Below are 25,161 nucleotides of genomic sequence, written 5' to 3'. Positions count from 1 at the left end.
GGCCATAGACAAAGCTGGATATCCGCACCTCTACACGAAACAGTGAATGTTGAATGAATGAAATTTTCTCCCTCTGTCCTCGCCTCGAGAGGAGATCGTCAAGCGTGGCTAATCAAGGTACCAAAAGGTGAGGTATCAAGCATTTTTAAAGGCTTTTATCCGTTCTAAATTCACGAATGCGCTAAACTGAATCGTACCGAGACTTCAGTGTTTTTATAATAAGTGTAAATCGCCGTTAAAAAGTTAAAATCGCCGTCCTAATCGCAAGAATGCACATTTGTTGAAGTGTGGTCAGTCAGGCGTTGGTTTTGTGTGTCAGTGAGTGAAGGGACTGATAATTTTTTCTGTGTTCTAGGAAAATGAGTAGCTCGGAGGAGGTATCATGGATTTCATGGTTCTGCGGGCTGCGAGGGAACGAATTCTTTTGCGAGGTGAGTGCCTAGAGCTTGTGGCGTCGCGTAGTGGGCGTGCGAGGATGGTACAATTGATCGTGGTGATTTTACAGGTCGACGAAGACTACATAAACGACAAGTTCAACTTGACAGGGCTGAACGAACAGGTGCCGCACTACCGGCAGGCACTCGACATGATCCTGGACTTGGAGCCTGGTTAGTCAATATCCCTGTTTTATGAATTACGAATAATCATTCACGTAGCTTCGGCGGTGCGATTGGTAGTTGGCAATATCATTATTGATGAGAGATCAAATTCTAGTGGTTTCTGGAAACAATAACATGCACATAATGTGTATAATGCTATGTATAACTTAGTAACTACTTATAGCTCATTTTTAGGTAGCCATTGCTAATTACTATTTACAAAATATTCTGGTGTATTAGATACGATGTTATTCCATGTTTGTCTTTAATGTAGATTATGTAGAATGTAATAATAGCTCAGCAATGCAAAGAGAAGAGTTGACACAATTTTTATTATTAGAGAGCTGATTTGAAGTAGCGATTACAAGTTTAATATGGATATGACTAGTGCAATTGATTAGATAGATAGATTTATTTATGAAGTATTACATTGTTTATTGGTCTTACAGTTATCTTATTACTTACTTACCGCAATGCAATCTTATACATAATCAAATTCAATAAATGTTATTCCTGCAATTAACTAAATAATTATATGTAAAGAAACAAAGTTATTCTAATTAAAGGAGTTTTATACAGCTCAAACGCAATAGATCCTATTCATTATGCACCTTTTTGTACAGTTGATATGAAAAATGAATACTGGTACTAACTTATCCATATTAAACTTGTAATCGCTACTTCAAATCCGCTCTCTATTTATTATGCATGTACATATTATGTTTATTCATAGTAGGTATAGTTCCTATAGCAGTGCAAAAAAGGAGAATTTATTTATTTATTTATTTATTTATTTATTGGTAAAAACTATGTTCACGTGGCATGACAGTTTACACTAATGCACCACGGAAATAAAATCTATTATTTAAACTTACACTGAACATACTAACTAAACTTAGGTTTAAACTTATTATAATAATAACAGGTTCAAATTGGGACAGTCGAAATCCTATCATCTAAAAACTCACAAAACCGCAAGCATTCAGCATGCACCGCCGTCCATCTCCACGCTAGCAGGTCGCACTCAGGTGTCGATGCCAGCAACGCGTTAAGCTGTGTTAGGACACGGAGTAAAGGAAGGAATTATTATTATTAGTATGAAAAGAAAGGAACTAGGTACTGCGAGTAATCCAATGACACAGACCCACGGCCATTCAGTATTCAGTATTTATTTATTGCAACACCTTTTACAAAAAATTATAAAAAATGATGCCCTGTTGGGGCGCGGCAATTATAAAATTAATTACATTAATTAACTTATACATAACATATTATGCTATTTTAACCTCGTGTATTTTTTAGGAAGAGGTTTAAGGAACACTTATAAATTAATTTTATATAATTAAGGTATCTAAATAAACTACTTATACATTTATCTAGAAATAACAAACTTAGAACTTATGTGGTATCACAGAATGAATAGATAATAGGACAAGTAATACCTAGTGCAATGAGATCATCTTTAATGACAATAATAATAACAGTATAACTATTTTTCTTTATTCTTCTAAATATTCATTTATACTGTAGTAACATTTCTGAGTTAAAAAATCCTTTAGTAGTCGTATAAATTTTTTATCTTTTGTTTCTGGTTTTATTTGGGTAGGTAATTTATTGTATACTTTTACAGACATGGCGTAAGTACCGTGTGAATGAATTTTGAGATAGGATGGAGGCAATTTTAATTTATTTCTGTGGCGTCATTCTAACACTATTAATTAAAAATAGTTTGAATATTTTTCATAATGACACAAAAATTAACCATATAATTGTACAAGCAATTATCATGTCACAATGGTCCTTTTTCCTATTCGTCATTTAGTATGGCTAATGATTTGATAATGATATGGTCTAACTTTTAAGAATGACTGCTGCATTGACTGACAACCAGATGGCCAAATGGTTAGAGAACCTAACTACAAAGTTTGAGGTCCCGCGTTTGATTCCCAGCCATTTGTATGAATAATATGATTATTTGTTCTCGGGTCTCGGATGTTTAATATATGTTCATATATATTTATAATAATACATGTGTATTTATCTATATAAGTATGTTTATCCGTTGCCTAGTATCCATAGTACAAGCTTTACTTAGTTTGAGACTATATTTGGTTTGGATAGGTATTTAACTAAATGTAAACAAACTTCAGCCGCCAGATTTGGTACATTCAAGGATTTTATACATTTTACTTATCTATCATTGTAATACAAACTAGACTAGTGTATTTCAATACAGAAATGTAAATGTTTAGATAGTTTAATGGGGGAATTTCAATATTTAAGACACCAATTCACTTTTGTTTACATTTTGTTGAATACCTATCCAATCCAAGTAAGTATAGGTGTCCATTATTATTTCTTACACTGTCTGGTTCTGTTAGGAAGGACATAATATGATACTTCTATATAGGTAGAGTTGGTTCTTAATGTAACTATTTGTCAATAAACATTATTATTATTAATGTCAAATTTTGTCAAAATCACATGTCTTCGTGGACGACTAGGTATAATGAACGGTATGCAACAAACTCGCTACTAAAACACAACCCCTGTTTAGAAAAACCTTTATTAACCGGTCAGACACATGTATACTTTGCTGCTGTCAGGTGTCATTGGCAGTAATGGTTGCTAACCTAAAGCGACCGGTTGCCATTAAGCAAAAAGTTGTAGTTGAAGGTATAATGAACGGTTATTTTCTTGGACACAAGGCTTCCATCAAAGATGTGAGAGGGTGTTGCAAGGAATTTGATTTTAGTGTACCAATAGAAACACCTCAATTTACCTATCGCACAGCACATCTCTGGTGGAAACAGCAAAACAGCAGAGCAAAGCTAGCTAAATGAAGTGTTTCTATTGGTTCATGAAAAACACATTCCTTGCAGGTGGTAGGACCTTGTGCAAGGTTCGCCCGATTGCTACCACCATCTTGCTCGCGAATCCTGCCGTGAAGCAGCAGTGCTAGCACTGTTGTGTTTCGGTGTGGAGAGTAAGACAGCCGGTGGAATTACTGGCACTTGAGGTACCCCATCTTAGGCCTCTAGGTTGGCAACGCATCTGCAATACCCTGGTGTTGCAGTTGTCTATGGGCGGTGGTGATCTCTTACCATCAGGAAACCCACTTGCTCGCTTGCCATCCAATAGAATAAAAAAAAAAATAAAAAAAAAAAAAACGAGGTATCCCATCTTAGGCCTCTAAGTTGGCAACGCATATGCAATACCCCTGGTGTTGCAGATAGGGCGGTGGTGATCTCTTAACATCAGGAGACCCACTTGCTCGTTTGCCATCCAGTTGAAAAAAAACCTTTGACATCTTAGGTCCTTGCTTGCTTTGGGACTAATGCCCTCTAATGTTTATATAATTATATTTGCCAGACGATGATTTGGACGACAACCCAAACCAGTCAGACCTCGTGGAGCAGGCCTCGGAGATACTCTATGGGCTGATACACGCTCGCTATATACTGACAAACAGGTGAGCTTACACTTGTTTATTGTACCGTGAACTGTGATTGATGAGCTATTTGCCACTGTTCATAATTTAGTCGAGCTATTCATGTATGACTGTTTCTCAAATATATACTGAGCGGCAAAAAATCTGGCCCTCAAATGTATGCAGTTATAGGTAATTTTGTATGGAGAGCGGGCCAAATTTTCTGACCCTCAGTAATGTCTATTATCAGTTGTGCACTTATTAAAAAATATACAGGGTGGCCCATTTATATCGGTCAGTATGGGAAAGTCTGAAACTATACGACATACGAAAATTTCTTCTTAGGAACCATGACATCGATTTTAATAACAAGAAAAACTGCATTCATGCATTTTAAAAAAACCTGTACTTAGCTCGGGAATCGAACCCGGTTGTTTTGAAAAAAAAAACTAACACTATTTCTATTTAGATATCGATTGTGTACGTCTTAAGAAGTAAATGTGTCCATGAAACATTATGTCTAAAATGAATAAAATGCATTGTTTTCACATACTTTAATTTATTTTGGTAGGTGTTCGAAGTTTTTTTTTCAAAACAACCGGGTTAGATTGTGGCGGCCATTTTGTGACTTAGCAGGGAGATAAAGGAGGGTCCTCTAACTTTAGCAGAGCCTTGATCGACTGATTAGCGCTAACAGACGTTTATGAATCATGTTTTTTAGCATCGGGCCTTCAAGGAGCCTTCAAGGAGGCTCTAACTTTTTATGAATAAGGCTGTTAGTCTTTAGGGGTTGTGTTCACACTCCAACAAGCTTCTATGACCCTTTTTTTTCTTATACACAGAGGCATCGGGCAGATGTTAGAAAAATTCCAAGCCGGTGACTTTGGCCATTGTCCAAGAGTGTACTGTGAGTGTCACCCCATGCTGCCACTTGGTGAGTGTTAGCTGTTGTACATACATTACATATGTATTAGGAATCTGGCCCAGGACTTCCCCAACTGTGCGGTCGTTGCGACCGAGTGTTACCGGTCCGCTATTGGGAGGGTGCGAAGTACTAGGTGGGGGTGATGAAATCTATCGCTGCGCTCATGGTGGCCAAAAGTAGAAATAGTTCTGGCTCTGTCATCTGTCATACTCATATGAATCTGTCATTAACAAAGCAATTTGTGTAGAATTTAACTACCTAATTTTAGTAATAGATGTTTGTGTTATGATGCGAGCTTGAATTATTGAACACTGTCCCTGTTTTGTTCTTAATTCGTCTACATCTCGGACATGTCCAGCAACAATTTTTCTTATGGAACGGTTTGTGGTTGAAATTTTATATTGAGTGATACTCACAAAACCGGTCTTCAAAATGATACTCATTTTGATCTGAAAACGATATTTAATTTATTACTAGCGATATAAGAACAATTATATAATTTTACTTTTATTCAAAGAAACCAATAAGATAGCTTTATCTTTTCGTTTTACAGTAAAAGTACAACTAAACATGAAGTAAACAAACCCTGACATAACGAAAATAAAACACACTTTTTGAATAAATTTTACTTACCTCATTTAATTTTAATGACCAAAAATGAATTCACAACCTTTTGTCCACCCAAATCACGGTATCACAGTAATTTTGTATTATAAATTAATACGTGATATTTTTGATTTTTGTCACAATGTCGCGATGAAATTTCAAAACGTCAGAGCATCAGAGCCATAAAAGTTGCGGACGCTAGGTGGCGCTCATGTCGTGCACAGAGCCAATAACCAAATATGTTCTTAGTACGTCGCAATGTCAAAACAGATTAGTTCCAAAATGTCGAAAATCTCAAATGGAAGCTCCGCTCAGCTGTTTCCACCAGAGCGATGCTGTGCGAGGATAGTTAAATGAAGCGTTTCTATTGGTTCATCAATAACCCCTGTACATGTAGGGCGCCTATTGCTTACTTTGTAATTTTTCTCTCTGTATACCTTTTTCTGCATCGCCTTCTATTCGTAAAGTACCATCAGCCAAATAAGTGGTCTATCAATTTGTAAACAAGATTCTATCAAATGAATGTGTCGCTGAAGTCGATCTTTCAAGTTGACAGACACGTCTATTGGCATTATTGTTTTATGACATGCAAACGATTATCAACTTTAGGGTGGTAGACCACATATTTGGCTACATATTTTATGTTATATACCTATTCCTTTCTTCTCACTGTGCATAGATTACTGTTCGCCTATCTTTAAGTTTTCCTTTCCTGTTTAGGTTAGCTTGAAAGGATCCCTTTTAGGGATAAGTTCGCCTTTGTACCTACTCTTTTGTTTTGTTGTTTTCTTTTTGTATTATTTTTGTGTTTTATGTACAATAAAGTATTTACATACATACATAAATACATACATACATACCACATATTTGGCTGATGGTACAATACAGTGTCATTGTATTGTATTGTAACTCAGGAGACGTTGCCATGGCAACAAGCTGGTTCTCTACCTTTTCCCAACTCACGCTTCACAAACGTTTCATTTGCCAACTAAGGACTTTCTCTGAAACTGATATTTTTTTCGGAACTTTCATAAAACAAACCTAACCTTACCTACAGTGCTCTATAAAAGCATAAGAAAACAAAGTGAAAAAAAAAATGGTTTCGGAGAAAATTTAGAGTTGGGAAATTAAATGAAACAGTTGGCAAATGCGAAAAGGCAGAACCCGCAACAAGATACACTAAAGAGTTTGACCCGCAAAGATTGTTAAGACTTGGTTTTTTTTTGTCCAGGCCTGTCGGACGTCCCCGGCGAGGCGATGGTCAAGCTCTACTGTCCCAAGTGCATGGACGTTTACACGCCGAAGTCGTCCCGCTACCACCACACGGACGGCGCTTACTTCGGCACCGGTTTCCCGCACATGGTGTTCATGGTGCACCCGGAGTACCGGCCCAAGCGCGCCACCGTCCAGTTCGTGCCCAGGTGAGAAACTCTCCGCATTAACCCCTTGAGGTGAGACCCTCACCGCATTAGCCCCTTGAGGTGAGACACTCACTGCATTAACCCCTCGACCGAGGTGTGTCACTCAACGCATTAACCCCTCGTGGTGATACACTCACCGGATTAACCCCTCGAGGTGAGACCCTCACCGCAATAGCCCCTCGAGGCGAGACCCTCACCGCATTAGCCCCTCGTATGTGGAAACCTATATTGGCCTGGCCGACGTCCCTGGCGAGGCGATGGTCAAGCTCTACTGCCCCAAGTGCATGGATGTTTACACGGCGAAGTCGACCCGCTACCACCGCGCTTACTCCGGACATGGTATTCACGGTGTATCCAGAGTACAGCCACAAACGCGCCATCGTCCAGTTCGTGCCCAGGTGAGACACTCCGCATTATTAGAACAATCGTCGCAAGATTAATTGTGTGTAATTTAATCTCGATAATATTGTTCAAACTTGTACTTTTTTAGTTCCCGCATATAAGGGGTTAAGGACGTTATGAGTTGTTGCGTATACAGTAGTATACTGTACATATACTGTAGCAGCAGCAGCTGGAAGTGCTGAGTATCAGCCCGCCCTTCCCAAAAAGGAGGGGGATGCTGGTGCTTAAAACACAACGTACCATTTGATAAGATAGGTGACGTATGACGTTCGACCGTTTGTTCCAGATTATACGGCTTCAAGATCCACCCTCTCGCCTATCAGATCCAGCAGCAGGCGGCGGCGAACTTCAAAGCGCCGCTCCGGAGCCTCTCGTACAACAACGGTAAACGCTAGGGGCGCGCCGGGCGCCGGCTCGGCCGCGCGCGCTGAGCCGGCTGCGTCGCCACTAGACACGTACAAACAACACCCTGATTTTAACATCCGCATTTACCCCTAACCTTACCCTATGTTTCGATAGCAGGTTCCTACGCCAGGGGTTGAAATCGGTACAAAATAAAATCTCAATTTAGACATCCGCATTTACCCCCAAACTTGCCTAATGATTGTTATGGACTTTCGATTAGTTGACACGGTTAAAGCCGCAATCAAATTTATCTGTCGTGTTTTGTTGTGATGATCTCCGTTGCTCTCTCTCTCTATAGCTTGTGATGCGACAAAACAACAAGCCGTCACTACACACTACATCAAATAAAATGTGAACGCAACCTAATGAAAGTATGAAACCGATACCGTTCTGATGCGTCACGACACAACACGACGGGAATGTGAAGGCGGCTTAATTAAGAGCCGTAATTTTTTGCTCTTATTTCGAATTAAGCTGAATAAATGGGTTTCGGGTGTTGTGATTCGAAAAATGAAACTACCGATATCGAGTGCTATTTCGCGTAGTCTGCGAATACGCGACATTTAAAATGAAAATTAGTAAGACAACTGGTCAGGATAACAACCCTCCTTGAACTATAGGGCGCCCTGGGGCGGTATCAAGTAGAAGTATATTTTTTTTTAACTTGTAAGCATTTTAGCACTTTCGTTAAATACTAGCTATTGCCCGCGAATTCGTATGGAAACTGTTGTCTCGCTCCCGGGATAGAAAACCAATGTGCATCTGGCATTATACTGTTGTCTATTAGTGAAAGATACCCTACATACAGTTTACCTCTTCATTAAATTACTATAATTTTAGATTAGTTTACACCTGTGTTTTAATTTTTAATATAAAAATGAATTGTACTGAATTCTCTAATTTGTATAACGAAGAATTGACATTAAATTTAACGTTAAAAAAAGAAATCAAAATTGACATGTCCTTATATTATGATCTTAATTATAAAACCAACCAACATTGTAATCTTAGTTAATATGTTTTATTGATTTTAATATATTATTATCAAATTAAAGAAAATTCAAGGCGTGGATTGTAGTAACAGTGCAGTCTCGAGTTCTATTAAATAATGTATATCGGAGGCCAAGGTCCTCTCCAGCGCACTGAGTTTGTTATTTGTAGGATTCGTTTGACATGAGTACGAGCCACAGCTATTTTGGCTTTGACCCCTTACAACACGTGAACTAAGACTTTGTTAAGGTACCCCGTGTCTATAAATCAGACAGCTAAAACCAAACGAGTTTGCTACATCTTTTGGTTCCGCGCCTTTGTGAACTAAGATCGTCTTAAAGTTAAACTCTTGTTTGTTATTGAAAAACTAATTTTGATTACAAAAAATAATTATCTGGCTTTTTAAGTGTTAATTAGAATTATATTTTAGTAAGTAATGCCTGTGTCGAGGAGGGTTGTAGTGTTATTGGATAAGATATTAATAAGATTGGCTAATCTTGCGTACACGGGGCCTAAATACGAACGAAAAAACATTATGACGGCAAAGTAAAAATATGCAACGAAAATCAAAACAAATTCTTGCAAAGAGAAAAGCTAATGTAGCTTCGACAGTTGTTTCATTAATTTTAAACTTTAATGTTTAATCTGAGCTGTCTATGATGTGAGCGGATTTCTTACGTTGTTAGTCACGAGGTTCAGAAGCAACTTTTTTATTATGTAGGTAAGTTATCGGATGTTTCATCAAACGCTCTAAGGTCAAAATGTTAGACAATGTTATATCTCTAATTTATGCTGACGCTACGGACTGAACCAAATTTTCATACTTAACAAAAAACAAAGATACGTATATACTCGTTTACTTTTATTTTAGTTTGCACATGCCATGTTACGGCTTGAGAACAAGTGCACCTCGCTCTAATGTAGCTTAACGCTGTCAAATATAGTGTCAACAAACCGCGACACATGACCTTCTAAACTCATTATTTTATTCCGTGTACTTTATGCCTGAGATACACGATAATAATGCGAATAAAATGACCAAAGGTCAAAGGCAGTGGCCAGTTCACTTTATTTTTAAATCTCCCATGAAAAAATTAGTAAAGCTTATTCCATAAAACGAGTACGGTGCGATTATCTCATCGCGTTTGTACCCACGATTTCGGCATTTAACGAAGACTTCACGTCAAACACGGCTTTACCCCTTTGGTGATTCGTAATTACCCCCAGGTTTCAAACCAATGGCGTAAATCACTCGTGACCACTACACACATGCGACGCGCTTGTTTCTGTCTGGATTGTATGTATGAGATAAATGTTTAACCTCTGCTACATAACGTCCATGGTGGCTAACAGCATGTTTTGTTTTAACCTAACCAGTGAGTGTGAAGCCTTATTAAGACGGAGCAAGGAATATAATGCTGGTTGTGGTACATCGCTGTTGATGACTGATCGCTTGTTATAGTGCACCTGCGCGGTCCTGCAATGTATTCAAACTCTATGTTATTTCTCGCATCGTGTGAATAAAGCTTTGTGGGTGCGTTCCCATGGAGCTACAAGGATCGGTAGAATTAACTTATCGCTATGGAACGAACTTTTTGTGGGGAAGACGTAAAACGTTTTGTATACAGTTAATATAGTCAGATTTTTCGCAACTGCCGTGTTAACCCCTGGGGTCGCTGTCTGTCAAAAAATCAAGGGTACGATCAACTCTATGCAAATTTTAGCCTACATGATAATCTCCACCACAGCGAGACTACAATCAAATAATATTACAATTAAAAAGTCGTTTAACTGTTGATAGTAAAGTAACCATAAGCCTATTAATTTGTTGAGTATGCAAAGGTATCAAAATCATCATCATCATCCCAGCCTATATACGTCCCACCCACTGCTGGGCACAGGCCTCCTCTCAGAACAAGAGGGCTTGGGCCATAGTTCCCACGCGGGCCCAGTGCGGATTGGGAACTTCACACGCACCATTGAATTGCTTCGCAGGTTTGTACAGGTTTCCTTACGATGTTTTCCTTCACCGCAAAGCTCGTGGTAAATTTCAAATGTAATGTAAATAGGTATCAAAATATGATCCTAATATTCCTACCTAAAAACCTAAGTATTCAAGTTAGTTCCCCCTACTAGTGTGAACACAGGAATTCGTTTTTGATACACATCAACCCCACGGGTTTCAACTTTTGGGTAATACCCGACGGAAATCATCCTATGTACAAAAATAACGTCATTTTACTCTGAATCACACCAAAAGTTCGCACCCTGCTTACCAAGCTACAAGTGAAGCAGTATTTCGTCACTACTTTGAGGAAATCTCGTATCTCAAATCAATACGTCTACGAAATTGACTCTTGAAATGATGTTCATGAAGTTCACTCAGTAAAATTATCTATTTTGAGATACGAGCTTTTATCAAAGTAGTGACGATTTACAGGGGGAGATGAGGGGGAATAACGTCATTTGTCGGTTTTACTCCGAATGGAAGCGCACCCAGAGGCTTTTTATTTGTTTCTGCACTCGGTCGCTCAAGGGAATAATACCTTGTTCCAAAATAAGTCCGAATGTTCGGTCCAGTTGTTGAGTGAGTCCAAATGAACGCCTTCGAAGACTTTCACCCGATTTCCTTAAGTCCACGTCAGGGTTTTTAGTGGCGAGATATCGCTAGATGGCGTTAGTGTCGCGAGGTTTGACGTTGGTCTTGCTGCGATTGGTTCGAGCTTTTGGACCAATCACAAACGGGACGGGTCAATGTCAAACGGAGCACATGGTACTATACTTAGTTTTGTTTAGCTTTAGAAAGATGGTAAGCGATCTTGACGTGTCTTTTTATTGAAAAACACTATTGAAAAAAAATAAGTCACAGCATATATGTAACGATTAGCAAGGGCATTATGATCATTTACATTCTTTTGGTATCATAAGTAATAATTACTGTTTTTTTTTAAGTTTTTTAATGAAAAGACTCGTCAGGATTGTTTACCCTTTTTCTAATGCTAAAGAAAACGATGTATAGAGCCAACTGGCCTGGTACAGTCAAGGGCAAAGATATCGACACGGCCAAAGTTACAAAAATATGTATACACGACTTTATGCACTTAACATTAAGGCCGTGTATACATATTTTTGCAACTTTGGCCGTGTCGATATCTTTGCCCTTGACTGTACGGCAACCATCATTGTCATTATGTATTAAAAAAAATTACAAGGGTATTCAATGGTACTTACGCGACCGCTGCCTGAAGAGTGTAGTTTGACAAGGTTGGACACGTTTTTGACGCCGGCAATTTTGGTTTGAAAATTTTCCGTTGTGACACGAGAATCTACCGCACAGTACAATATTTGACAACTCCTGAATTTGCCATATCCTGTATGTTATTATTAAATATAGATATACAGACAATGTTTAGTGAAGAGAAACATGAATTCGGTTGAAAATTGGATTTATAGCGATTTTTTGAATCTGTCTTTTCTAAAACGCTTTTCTCTGTGTAGCCAGTACGCGCTACTTGCGTTGCGTGTGACGCCACATGTACATGCAAGTGTCTATCTCTGTCTAATCTTGAATTTCAGAAATTATAACTGTTATATGTAAAGGTAGCTTAAAAATGGTATTCGTGTTTGATAACTGGCATATTCAAGCTTTAATTTATAAAATAAATAAAAAATAGTAAAAAATGGCTTAGGTTTAACTAGCTGTTGGTTTAACGAACTAAGCTATTTTCTGGACAGTGTCCACTTTCTTATAAGTCAGGGAATAGTCAGGGAAGCTCAAGGTGGCCAGGGAAAGTCAGGGAAAAAACTCGTGATTTCCCAAAACTTAGCTCGATGTTTTGACACCAGTCGTTCCAGTTCTGGGCGGCGTATTAAAGAGTGGTATCATAAAAACAGTCAACGAAAAAGTTAACACGTTCGGTGTGCACTGAATTCCCATCATCGGGTCTAGCTAAGTATCTCGGGCAGTAAAAAAATAATCATAAACTGCTTTGAAATGTGCATGATTGGTCAGGGAAACTTAGAAATCTGGTCCGGGAACACATTCGGCCCCAGTGATACAACGTCTGTGACTTTAGTTCTTACTCCTGTGCCAGTGACACGTATTTGTGACTACTGTGCGATATGCGTAGGCCTAGCGTAAGAGCTTAGTGGATCGCATTCGGCTCCGGCAACGTTCCGCTAAGCCCTTACGCTATGCCATCCTTTAGGAGGTACGTATTATTTTGACACACATGCGTGTCACCGGCGCATAGGAGTAAGAGTTTTCGGTTACAGACGTTGTGACACTGGTACTGGAATGTTTTACGTCTGTGACACGTATACGTGTCACTGGCATAGAAGTGACTGCTGCGGGATATGCGTTGCGTAGGCATAGCGTAAGAGCTTAGTGTGTTAAGGCATTATAAGTTGCTTCAACTTGATTGATTTTCGTGTCGCAAAGGAACTTTTGTATTAGCCGTTTAATGTTGTCCTACTTTTTGGTCTACACTCATATTCCTAAGTGCTGGGAAGCGAGGAAGAGGTTCACTAGTTGACGATTGTGGCAGCATAGTATGACTCGGTCTGCGTTCGCTATTGTCTTTCTAGCACTGTATGTACACGAGTTGTGTCAAGATTTTCATCTTTAGTAAATAGATGCTGAATTTTTCTATAGTATAAACACCCGAACGCATACGAAGCTGTATTTTTATGGGTCGATCAACTTTTTCTTGTCACTCGTTAGTTAACTGTCTCCTGGGTCACTCTTTAAAGTTTAAAGACTGTCCCAGGAGGTACAGTTTAAAGTTTAAGCCGTAATTTTATAGGATTAAAATTTGACAAACATGTATTTTTGCGGTGGTTTTAAGCCCTTTCTATAATTGGTCATCTAATAAGCATGTTAGTATAATGTGACAACATTTCTTCCATTAAACTACTACTTTTGTCCCCTCGCTAACGGGACAAAATAACAACAAGACATAGTTGATCTACCATTATAACGCTAGAAGTAATCTGTATATCTGTAGTTTCGTTTGCACAGTACAAAGCCAGACTTAATATATATATGTAGATCGCTGCGGTCCATTTTAGACGACACTTTACGTACATAACCATTCTAGCAGATATATAACCAGAAAGTTTAAGTGAAGTAGACACTTCGCTCGGCATTTTCGTCAGAATCTGTACTTAGCTCAAGTTTTCTTTTCTAGTTGCATAGAATTTCACGTAGTACACAGATATGTATATATATCAAGGACAATGCCGGTCTCATTTTTATGTATTAGAAACACAGGTCTAGCCAATGTAATGTTGATACCGCATTATGGAATTTAAGCTAAGTTTAGCATTTAGCAAGTAAGTAGCAGTAAAGATTTTATAACAGTTATCGATTAGGGGCTGAAATGGACGAATAAAACATGACAACGGAAATAAAGAAGCTTTGAAAATTTGCTTAACTTTTTTACGTGATCTTCCGTTTTGACAAATATGAGAAAACTTGTCTACAGTTGACCAAAGTGAGTGCTCTAAGGCTATACTATTTTTTAATGACATTAAATAAATACAAGGCTGATTGGCACTGGGAGCGGATCGAGGCACCGTAGATAAGCGAGGGGTTAATGCGGAGCGGACTTGCGGACTGTTTTGCCATAGGGAATGTTACTGCAATTTTCTGCCGCCAGAATGCAGCACTGGCACAAAACCGTGAACAGTTTTTTGAGTATCTTAAATGCCATAAATATCGTATTATATCAATTTTTTTTTTGGAAAGCTCTTTACTATTGATGCAAAATATCATCATGTTGTCTATAGGTACTAATACTCTTTGGTCATGATCTGTCATGGCGACAAAATATAAAGAGAACTGACGTTGTCATGGGTTTGCGCTAGTGTCGCCCCCTGCGCAGAGCTTCGCCTAATTACCCTATTCACGGTGCTTTCCCGCTCGCGCTCGTTTCTCCGCCTTGCTTCCCCGTTCCTCGGTCCGCTTCCCGGTTTTTTTTTAGCTATTTACCAACTCCCTGTTCACCGAAGGAGTGGAGGTTTTATGCGATTCTATTGGTGGATTTTTAACTCGCTTACCGCTCCGCTGCCTCGCTCCGCTCCAGTTGACCGGCTGCCTAAGGGTGGTAAAGACTTGGTCAATTATAGACAGACATCTAACTTGCGTGTCTATCCCTCACTGGGTGACCGGGTCTGGGTTGTTCACTTCACGCCGCTGCTCTGTCTGATGATAATTTTGAGTTACGAAATATTTTTTTATATAGGGCTATGGCACGTGGCAGTTTTAACGACCGATTATGGGGTAAAGAAACACCAGCGTCTCTCTTTTTCGCGAAACTCAGCGATTAATGTATTCTATTGCTTTTTCATTTATTTTTTCTTTATAATCGAAATCCAAAGTGGCTAGAATCGTTTTCCGTTCGATTCTCCCAAAAGTTACTGTTCACTGATAATTTTATTAACAAATTGACTGGTACCAGGTCCTTACCAGGCTCATATTTTTTAATTAGTGGCTTAATTGTATGACGTAAACTTTCACATTTGATTCGTGTCTTAATTATAACGGTTTCTTGGAAAGTAACATAAAACTGTTATAGTTACGTGTTAGTTAAAAGTCATAGAAGTTAACGTGGGCCTTAGGAGGTTTCTGTAATGTTTTGTTCGTCCATAAAGCGTTCATGTTGTCAGTACGCGTTTGTTGTTTAAGGTGTCACTATCTTATCGTACTGTATCGGTGTCAATAATCAATAAACATTGTAACAGCTATTGGCCTTTTCTTCCTCCTGCTTCTTAGACACTTACGAATATTAATAACGCAAGAGATAAATATCCCTGTCTTGTACAAGGTGCCTTGTATTCAGGTATATTTTAGCAGCTGGTTGGGTTAGTTTGAACACCCTTTTTAGATTTTTTTAGTTGTGGTTTTGATCGGGGCTGATATTTAAAAATACGAATGTTTGTTGTCGAGTCTTGAGTGTTTAACAGGTTCACAGTTCGATGCGTATGCGGCTCTTTTTTTTCCTTCTTTCTTTGGTATATTCATGCGGCATATGTGCCTCATGGCAACGACGTACCTTAACACGTTCGGCCCCAGGGACACGTCTGTGACTTTTTAGTTCTTTCTCCTGTGCCAGTGACACGTATTTGTGACTGCTGTGGGAGCGCTATGCCTGGCGTAAGAGCTTAGTGTATCGTCACATTCGGCTCCGGCAACGTTCCGCTAAGCCCTTACGCTATGCCAGCCTTTAGGAGGTACGTATTCTTTTGACACACATGCGTGTCACCGGCGCATAGTAGTAAGAATTTTCGGTCACAGACGTGTCACTGGCACCGGAATGTGTTACGTCTGTGACACGTATACGTGTCACTGGCATAGAAGTGACTGCTGTGGGATATGCGCAGGCATAGCGTGAGAGCTTAGTGGATCGTTGCGGGGCCGAACGTGTTAATACGAAAGTTAGAGCACATTGCTTTGGGATTGGGACTGTGAACCTGTTAATATGTCTTTATGTATGTTTATCCGTTGCCTAGTACACGTAACCCAACTTTGCTTACTTTGGGTCCAGAGGGCCAATGAGGGCTATCGTTTTTTGTCTCACTAGATGGCGCACTGTTGCGTGAGGTTTTTAAGTATGGCTTTCAAAGTCTGTTATTACGGGCGTGAAAACAAAGTTTAGATTAAAATCATATTTAATACACCTTAAAACCGTACCATAAAAATATCGAGCATGCCACAGTGTTGCATAGTCCCCGTTTTGTTCGGAAAAAAGGGAGGACAAAGGTTTCCGAAAGACAAAACTGTCTCAAAACACAGACATTGATTGCCCCGGAACGCATATTTGCCATAATTAATTTCAGATATTGCAAAATATTCACAAAATTATTCTAATTATAAATAAACCCGCGTAGCTCACCCAAAAACTATGAGATTTGACATTTCGGAGACCTCACGCTACACTAGCGCCTCTAGTGGCGAATTCATTCGCGATAGCCCTCATTGGTGTTATTGGTGTCAAGTGACCCGTGATATTGTTTTATTGAAATGTACATGTTTACATTGATCGATGTTCAGTGTTTTTTTTTTTACATAAAACTCACCTGATGTAAAGTACAGATGAGGCCAAAGGTGCATCTCACTAGTTCAGTAACAGCCTATTCACTCTAGCCTTGAAGAGCCCTAGATTCCGGAGTCTCAGATCCGCTTAAGATTGGTTTTTTGGAAACTTTTTGTATTTTTTATTTCAATTCCAAATTTTTTACTTTTACGGTCATCCCGTAAAACCTAAATTGAAAATACAAACTTAAATTAAGATGCACAGAAAAACCAGAAAAATAAGACCAGCACTGGGAATCGAACCCAGGTCCTCGGTATTCCGTACCGCGTGCTATAGCGCTACACCACTGCTGGTCACTGCTCCTGGGTTCGATTCCCAGTGCTGGTCTTATTTTTGACCAGCAGTGGTGTAGCGGTATAGCACGCGGTACGGAATACCGAGGACCTGGGTTCGATCGTATGTTTCAGTTTGTATTTGCAATTCTTAGATCCGCGTCAAATTTTGAGTGATTTGCGATATAAACCTTTGCGTGGGTGTACAGTCAAACTGACAACCCTCTGGAACATTCTAAAATCCTAATAAACTGTCTCAAATATTTTTGTAAAATATACTAGTCATAAGAAATCGGGCCACTGAGTTTCATCGGTGAAATGGAATCAAAAATGCGTTTTAATTGTTATCTGGGCACTATTCATTGAATGAAGAATATTTAATGAACTAAAAGAGTTTCCTTGCTCACCCGCGACCTTACGATAGCTAAGCTTATGCGAAATATGCGTGTTCATGCAGTTCCTCCACCTCCACACTGTAAGAACACACACAAATCACACAAACCCATCTATCACCACCACCACACTACACTGACGCGTTTCGAACTCAACCAGAGCTCACCTTCAGAGTGGCACAACCGTACACCATGCTACCAGTTGTTAGACTCACGCATATTTTGCATAAGCTTAGCTATCGTAAGGTCGCGGGTGAGCAAGGAAATTCTTTTAGTTCATTGATATGGACCTCCGCAAAGTAACGCCTGATTCAATAAATTATTTGAAATAGATTTGTATTGTGTGATGTTGTATTAATAAAACCATTTTACAAGTACTTGTCATCGAGAATTATATTTGTAAGTTCGTTTTGCTGTATGAAACTTTGGCCCCTATTTTCTTGTGGGTAGTATCTTTTCAGGGACACCTCTGGATGCTTATTTATTCAGTGAATATTACACAAAGATATTTTACTCTTGAGTCACCTTTACGCTGGAAATACACATGCCTGTGGCAGTTGTCTCACCGCCGGCGAGGAAACGATTGGCTATCGACCATTTTCTCGCTCAAGAAACGAACAAAAGATATAAGATCCTGTGTGAGTAACTCGCTCTTACATCTTTTGTCGCAGCGACAAGAGCTATAAAACTCGCTGAGCTATAGATACTCGCTCAGCGATGTCAGCTTGGCGGCCGCCCCGCACGAGCGAGTCGAGTGGAGCGAGTAATCGCCCGTCGCACGCGAACACTCGCTTACAGCCGAGCGACAAAACTACACTCGCTTCTCGCTGCTCGCCCACTCGTTTCTAGTTACTCGCTCTGCTCGCTTCTCGCTCATCGTCGGCGTTGGGACAAGTGCCTGTAGCTCCTACATTTTCATACAAGTGGCTGGCGCGCTCACGTCAATCTTCATACAAATGATACAAGCGTGCAGGCTACTTACATGAAAATGTACGTGCTACAGGCATGTGTATACATTTCCGGCCTTAGATTAGACGAAAGCGTATCAAAAGTCAAAAATAGTTATTTATGTGGCTGGTGCATAATGAGAGGCATTAAAGTACGAGTGTGGTTTTATGAAACGAGCCGAAGGCGAGTTTCATAATAAGATCACACGAGTGTTTTAATGCCTAATTATGTATAGCCGCATACATAACTTTATCTACATGCATATCATAAGTTTTCTATAATATGTTCAGATATGGCCTGTATTTTGACTTTGACTTTGACTTTGAATAATAATTATTATCTACATGCATGTCATAAGTTTTCTACAATATGTACAGATATGCATTGTTAAAAAAAGTATTACCGATACTTTAATGTAAACATTAAGATGCACTGTACTTTAATGTGAACATTAAGATGCACCCGCAGATACCAGGTTTCTTAATAAAGGCCATTTGATAGTCGTTTCTGAACATATAATAGGGAAGTTATGATATGCATGTAGATAAAATATGTTTCAGCAACGCTATGCTATGCAGTAGTTTTGATTAGCTAGAACAAATTTTGTATACTTCGTTTGTTTTTTAATTAGAAAAAGGGTAAATTTGATGAGTGATTTGATTTGATTTTGTAGGTGGTAGGACCTTCTGCAAGGTCCGCCCGGATTGCTACCACCATAATGCTCGCTAATCCTGCCGTGAAGCAGCAGTGGAGAGTAAGCCAGCCGGTGAAATTACTGGCACTTGGATTTGTCACATAACTCTAGTTATTTTTTTCGCAAATAAAACATCAAATTGTCTTTTGTCGCAGAAAGATCTTGACTTTATTAAAATCAAAGAGTTAGGAAAATTTACTGTTTTCCTAAACCCAGCTCATGGCACAAGGGGGGTCCCCCCTAATCCCCCCTTGATCCGCCCTTGCCCGTAGAAGGCGTAAGAGTCGTGGTCCGGCCGTTACTATATCTATACTAATATTATAAAAGCGAAAGTGTGTGTGTTTGTATGTTTGTCCGTCTTTCACGTCGAAACGGAGCGACGGATCGACGTGATTTGTGGCATAGAGACAGTTTACGGGCCAGAGAGTGACATAGGCTACTTTTTATCCCGGAAAAATGCACAGTTCCCGAGGGAACTGCGCTATAATCGAATTCAACGCGGGCGAAGCCGCGGGCAAAAGCTAGTGTCCTTATTATAATCGCTTAGTCCAGTGCTGTATGGAATTAAACTACTAAGTATGGTTGAAAATACAAACTGAAATATAGATGCACAGAAAAACCAGAAAAATAAGACCATCACTGGGAATCGAACCCAGGTCCTCGGTATTCCGTACCGCGTGCTATACCGCTACACCACTGATGGTCAACGGTACCGACACGAATTTCCCCTATGCACCTCATATCTCAGCTTGTTTGTTTCTTATTTAGCCACTTAAGCAGTGACGCTAGCGACATCTATGCCGTAGCCCTCATCGAGAAGCTTTTTCGGCACTCCATTGGAACTAACCGCTCACCCGGACAAGAGATATCGTTATTAAGCAATCAAATTAAGATTGGTTTTTTGGAATCTTTTTGTATTTTTTATTTCAATTCCAAATTTTTACTTTTACGGTCATCCCGTAAAACCGAAATTGAAACAATTGAATTTTCCAATTTAGGTTTTACGGGTAGTAAGCCGTGGTGGCCTAGTGGTTTGACCTATCGCCTCTCAAGCAGAGGGTCGTGGGTTCAAACCCCGGCTCGCACCTCTGAGTTTTTCGAAATTCATGTGCGGAATTACATGTGAAATTTACCACGAGCTATGCGGTGAAGGTAAACATCGTGAGGAAACCTGCACAAACCTGCGAAGCAATTCAATGGTGTGTGTGAAGTTCCCAATCCGCACTGGGCCCGCGTGGGAACTATGGCCCAAGCCCTCTTGTTCTGAGAGGAGGCCTGTGCCCAGCAGTGGGACGTATATAGGCTGGGATGAGGTTTTACGGGATGATCGTAAAAGTGAAAATTTGGAATTGAAATAAAAAATACAAAAAGATTCCAAAAAACCAATCTTAACTAAGTATGGCGACAGCATTTTCTGGCCATGTGTCCTGGTTGGCGTCCAGCGTTAATCCAAGGTTTTGTTTGCCGCAGAGACGAAGAACATTCCAAAATGATTGATGAGTCAGTCAGTGGGCGACACCGGCGCCGGCGCTGCGAGCTCGGCGCATTTAATTTAGCATCTACTTATTATCCCTATATTTATTAATACCTATTAAGTATTTATGCGTGCAGTCCAATAAAGTTTATTTTTACGTTTTTAAAGAGTTTTTTTTTTGGATTCAAGTTTTGTTTAATTTATTTTTCACTTCTCATGCCCTAAAAGTAGGTCAATATAGCCGTACGAAGTAATTTTTTAATTTACTTCAAGTGACTTAGATAAACTCAAATAGCCAGTACTTGCTTAGTTTTTGGCATAAAATAAGTTTGTGTGTGGACCATTTTCATGACGAAAATGTTACGTTCTTAGTCTACGTGGTCTTAGTTCTATGCTTTTGCCGCATAGAAGGTGGCGCCATCTTATTTATTCCAGTTTGTGTATGGACCATTTCGCCGATGCGATTTTGTTATATCTGTGTCTGGTTGGAAAAAATACCGCGAAAACTTAAATTATTGTAGAGCGTAAATTATAAACAATTGACTATTTTTTTCTAGCAATCGAAGTGAAAAATAGAGTTTTCACCTCGAGACTAAAAGTCAATAAAAACCCTCGGACAAATAGACACCCTCGCTAAAGCTCGGGTGGCTAACCACCTCGGGTATGTATTGGCTTATATTGGTCCCTCGATAAAAAATATACTATTAAAGTTTGTGCGTTTTGAATACAAGTGAATGTAGATTATTTCGCTGTTTAGGTAAATACAAAAGTGACACAAATTTTTGAAATAAAATCTTTGTATGGAAAAAACTGTTTTGTTACCATAATTTTAGGCCCATGGTACTAAATAAGTTTCTGTTAAAATTTCATTTTTAATACAAGCTTTTTTGCTGACTGTACGTTTTGTTGACTGCACTTGCATTGTTATCTAAACTATATCCGTACCAAATTTCCAGTCAGTACTATTAACCATTGAGGAGTTCTCTTCTGCGGAGACGATCCTGGTAGGACTACCAAGATGACACTAGGTACGATGGTGGATATTGATTGTTGTTGAATGGTTGCACGGGCTTTTCATTTCGAACAATCATAAGTTCTATAGAAAACGAATCGGAGAGTTTAGTTCGTACCCCGCATTACAGATCGCAGTGACCGCAATAGTTTTTTCAATGCGAAAAGCACAAGACCGGTCTGAGTGGAGAGCCTTGGGGGAGGCCTATGTCCAGCAGTTTTTCGGCTGACATGATGATGATGATGATGATTTCAACTCCTTAGTTCCGACACTGCATTCCAGATGTCGCTGTAGGTCACGAGAAAGTGACTACTCTATTTCAGTATATGTATAAAGTACTCTGTGATTGGTTGTATAAATTTTTAAACAAGTTCCTATCAAATGAATATGTCTCTAAAGTCGAACTTTCAAGTTGACAGACACGTCTATTGGCATTATTGTTTTATGACATGCAAAACTTTAGGGTGGTAGACCACATATTTGGCTGATGGTACCAGATTATTGTATTGTCACCAAATTTACTAAAGTATGCCAAATTTAGAGTCAATCGGAAATCGGACCGTGGAAGTGGGTCAAATTTAGCATCCAAGATTTTATCCAAACAAATAAATAAATAAACAGGGCAAGCTAAAGAAAAGCTTGTAAAAAGGCAATTTTCATACAAATGTATAAGAAAGGAAGAAAGAAGAACTGAAAAACAGCGTTGTGGCTTGCCGCAACATTATGCTGAGTGGGCCCCAATTACTATTCGATGTTTTTTTTTCATTATTATTTCTTTCTAACGTGTTTTTTCTGTGTATCGAATATGTGTAAATAAATGTCTCTCTCTCTCTCTCTCTCAAGAAAGAAAAAAAACATTCGTGATAAGGTACAGTCACCAGCACCAATTACTGACACAACAAGCGTGCATAAATATCTGATATGACTCTATTTCTAAGGTCGGAAGGACGTGTCAGATATTTTTGCACGCTCCGCCGTCGCAGATATTAATGCTGGTGACTGTACATATACATTCAGCAACATGGGAGACTTAGTTTCATTACAATACAACCAGGGTTTGAGACCGCGGGACATTAATTAACGCTCTTGTGTTTTATGCACAGTAAAGAGTTACACAATACTTACATAAAATACAACAAGTTCATAATATTTATTGAAAAGTGTTACGTTTTGTTTTTGTTGCGCAAACGTGCCGATAGTGGCGCTGTCCATGTTTCCATACAAATTAGATTTAATGGCAATGACGTTGCTTGTGGCAATCTTGTACAGTAAAATGCAAAGACTTTATGCACTTAATATTAAGGTCGTGTATACATATTGTAAAAAAAGTGGTGGCCTAGTGGTTTGACCTATCGCCTCTCAAGCAGAGGGTCGTGGGTTCAAACCCCGGCTCGCACCTCTGAGTTTTTCGAAATTCATGTGCGGAATTACATTTGAAAATTACCACGTGCTTTGCGGTGAAGGAAAACATCGTGAGGAAACCTGCACAAATCTGCGAAGCAATTCAATGGTGTGTGTGAAGTTTCCAATCCGCACTGGGCCCGCGTGGGAACTATGGCCCTAGCCCTCTTGTTCTGAGAGGAGGCCTGTGCCCAGCAGTGGGACGTATATAGGCTGGGATGATGATACATATTGTAAGTGATGATAATGTAAATAAATAAATAAATATTTTTGTCACTGGCCGTGTCGTTATCTTTGCACTTGACTGTACCTACACTACCACGCAATGCTGTTACTCCACTGCCAGCGATCTCTCAGCGACAGACGACACAGATGAGCACACCTGCCCTCTCCACAGTGCAGCGCAAACTAGTTGCGCTTTCAATGTAAGTAACAGCTGGCGCTGCCAAGAGCGCAATCAGCGGTATCGGCAATTTTTGAAAAAATATTAGTTTTTCTTTTACAAATATACAATTTTACTCGCAAATGTAATGAAAAACATTGTATGTCGCACGGGCGGTACTAGAATTACGAACATCGACTCATTAAAATAGACTTCTAATAGACTCTCGTTCGTAATTCTTTATTTACCGCCCTTAAGACACAATGTACTATAGCGCCATCTAGAAAGCGCACGTTCAAAATGGAATAGTACAAAATGCCGCGGCTGGCGCCTCTAACACCGCTGCGCCCGTGTGCAAAGCACACCCTGCACTATATGTAAAGACACCTCTGGCAGCCACAGCAGGATTTTGACATCGACCCATACATTTAATTTATTCTCCTTTTGTACAATCAGTTCTTTTTGTAGCTGTGTGTGTAATCATTAACTTCAACTTATCGTGGCACTATCTAATACTATTATTTATCTATTTAAAAAGCATACATACCTACAGACGAATTGAGAGCATCCTTTTTTGAAGTGGGTTGAAAATGATGAAAATAGGTGAAACTAGGTTTGGTCAAGTTGGAACTGCGATTCCTGTCAACAAAGTATAGAGGGAGCTGTACATGAACGTTGAAAACTCGCCTCTCGAGATGACGTGTTAACTTAGCCGGCAATCGATAGATGGCGTTGTCCGAGCGAATTTGTTTCGAGGCAAATTCTACGTGATTCTACCTGTGGGGCTACTCCGAAATTTGAAAATCGAAGTACGTCTAGTTCCATCCCTCTAACACTTATACTATTTATTACGAGATTGATAGGGACGGTACGATACGAACTTCGATTTTCGAATCTATTGTTTACATCACTCATATCACTGATAGATTGTATGTGACAGATGAGACGCATAGTCTCTCTGTGTATTCAGACAAAGCAAATAGAGACGGCATCACTATAGGTACTATCGGTCGAAACGCGTCAGAAAGCCTACTCCGAAGCTTGAATCGTACCGTCCCTCTAACACTTATTCTATTTACTTAATACGAGAGAGAGGGACGGTACGATACGAACTTCGATTTTCGATTTTTGGAGTAGGCCCTCAGTTCATCAGTCACGTTCTCTTACAGTGTGGAGGCGGAGGAGTTGCACGTACATTTGTTTCATAGATGTAGGTATCATAAGGTCACAGCTCATTAGAGCCACCCGGCAACCGACCAGCAGGGCTGCTACGAAACTCGTAATTCGAAGTTCGTGTCGTGCGGTCCCTCTCGCTCTCGTATTAAATAGTGTAAGTGTCAGAGGGACAGCACGACACGAACTTCGAGTTTCGAGTTTCGTAGTAGCCCAGCAGCACCGCCTCGACTTTCGGCGTCCACTCGTTGTCGACGAGTGGTCCACGGGCGGACGCCGCGTTGTCAACGAGTGGACCTCGCGTGGTCCACGAATGTCCTAGCAGTCAGTATGGCGGCGAGCAGCGGGCTGTCACCGAGTGGTCCACTCGCCGTCCGCGCGTGGACACGAGCGAGTGAGGCGATCCGTGCCCTTAGTGCAAGTTTTCGGTTACAAAATACGTCTCGATCGCGTTCGCGTTAAAATCTCAATTTGTATGCAAACACGAACAGTGCCTCTAGCGGAACGTTTGCGATGTTCGTGTTTCCATACAAATTGAG

General features: G+C 39.8%; 1 protein-coding gene across 1 annotated transcript; it reads left to right on the top strand.

Moving 5' to 3' along the window:
* Positions 1 to 23: 23 nt before the first annotated feature.
* LOC141430191 (casein kinase II subunit beta-like) lies at positions 24 to 20,821 on the top strand. The gene is made up of 8 exons (XM_074090818.1): positions 24 to 127; positions 356 to 431; positions 506 to 608; positions 3,972 to 4,071; positions 4,872 to 4,963; positions 6,792 to 6,981; positions 7,670 to 7,767; positions 20,651 to 20,821. Exons 1-8 carry the CDS (start codon positions 54 to 56, stop codon positions 20,671 to 20,673), a joined length of 756 nt encoding a protein of 251 aa, XP_073946919.1. The 5' UTR covers positions 24 to 53; the 3' UTR covers positions 20,674 to 20,821.
* The last annotated feature ends 4,340 nt before the right edge of the window (positions 20,822 to 25,161 follow it).

Source organism: Choristoneura fumiferana, chromosome Z, assembly GCF_025370935.1.
Source record: "Choristoneura fumiferana chromosome Z, NRCan_CFum_1, whole genome shotgun sequence".
Classification (NCBI taxonomy): Eukaryota; Metazoa; Arthropoda; class Insecta; order Lepidoptera; family Tortricidae; genus Choristoneura; species Choristoneura fumiferana.
The sequence above is the reverse complement of the archived record's forward strand: the minus strand, read 5'-3'. Positions and strand labels throughout refer to the sequence as shown.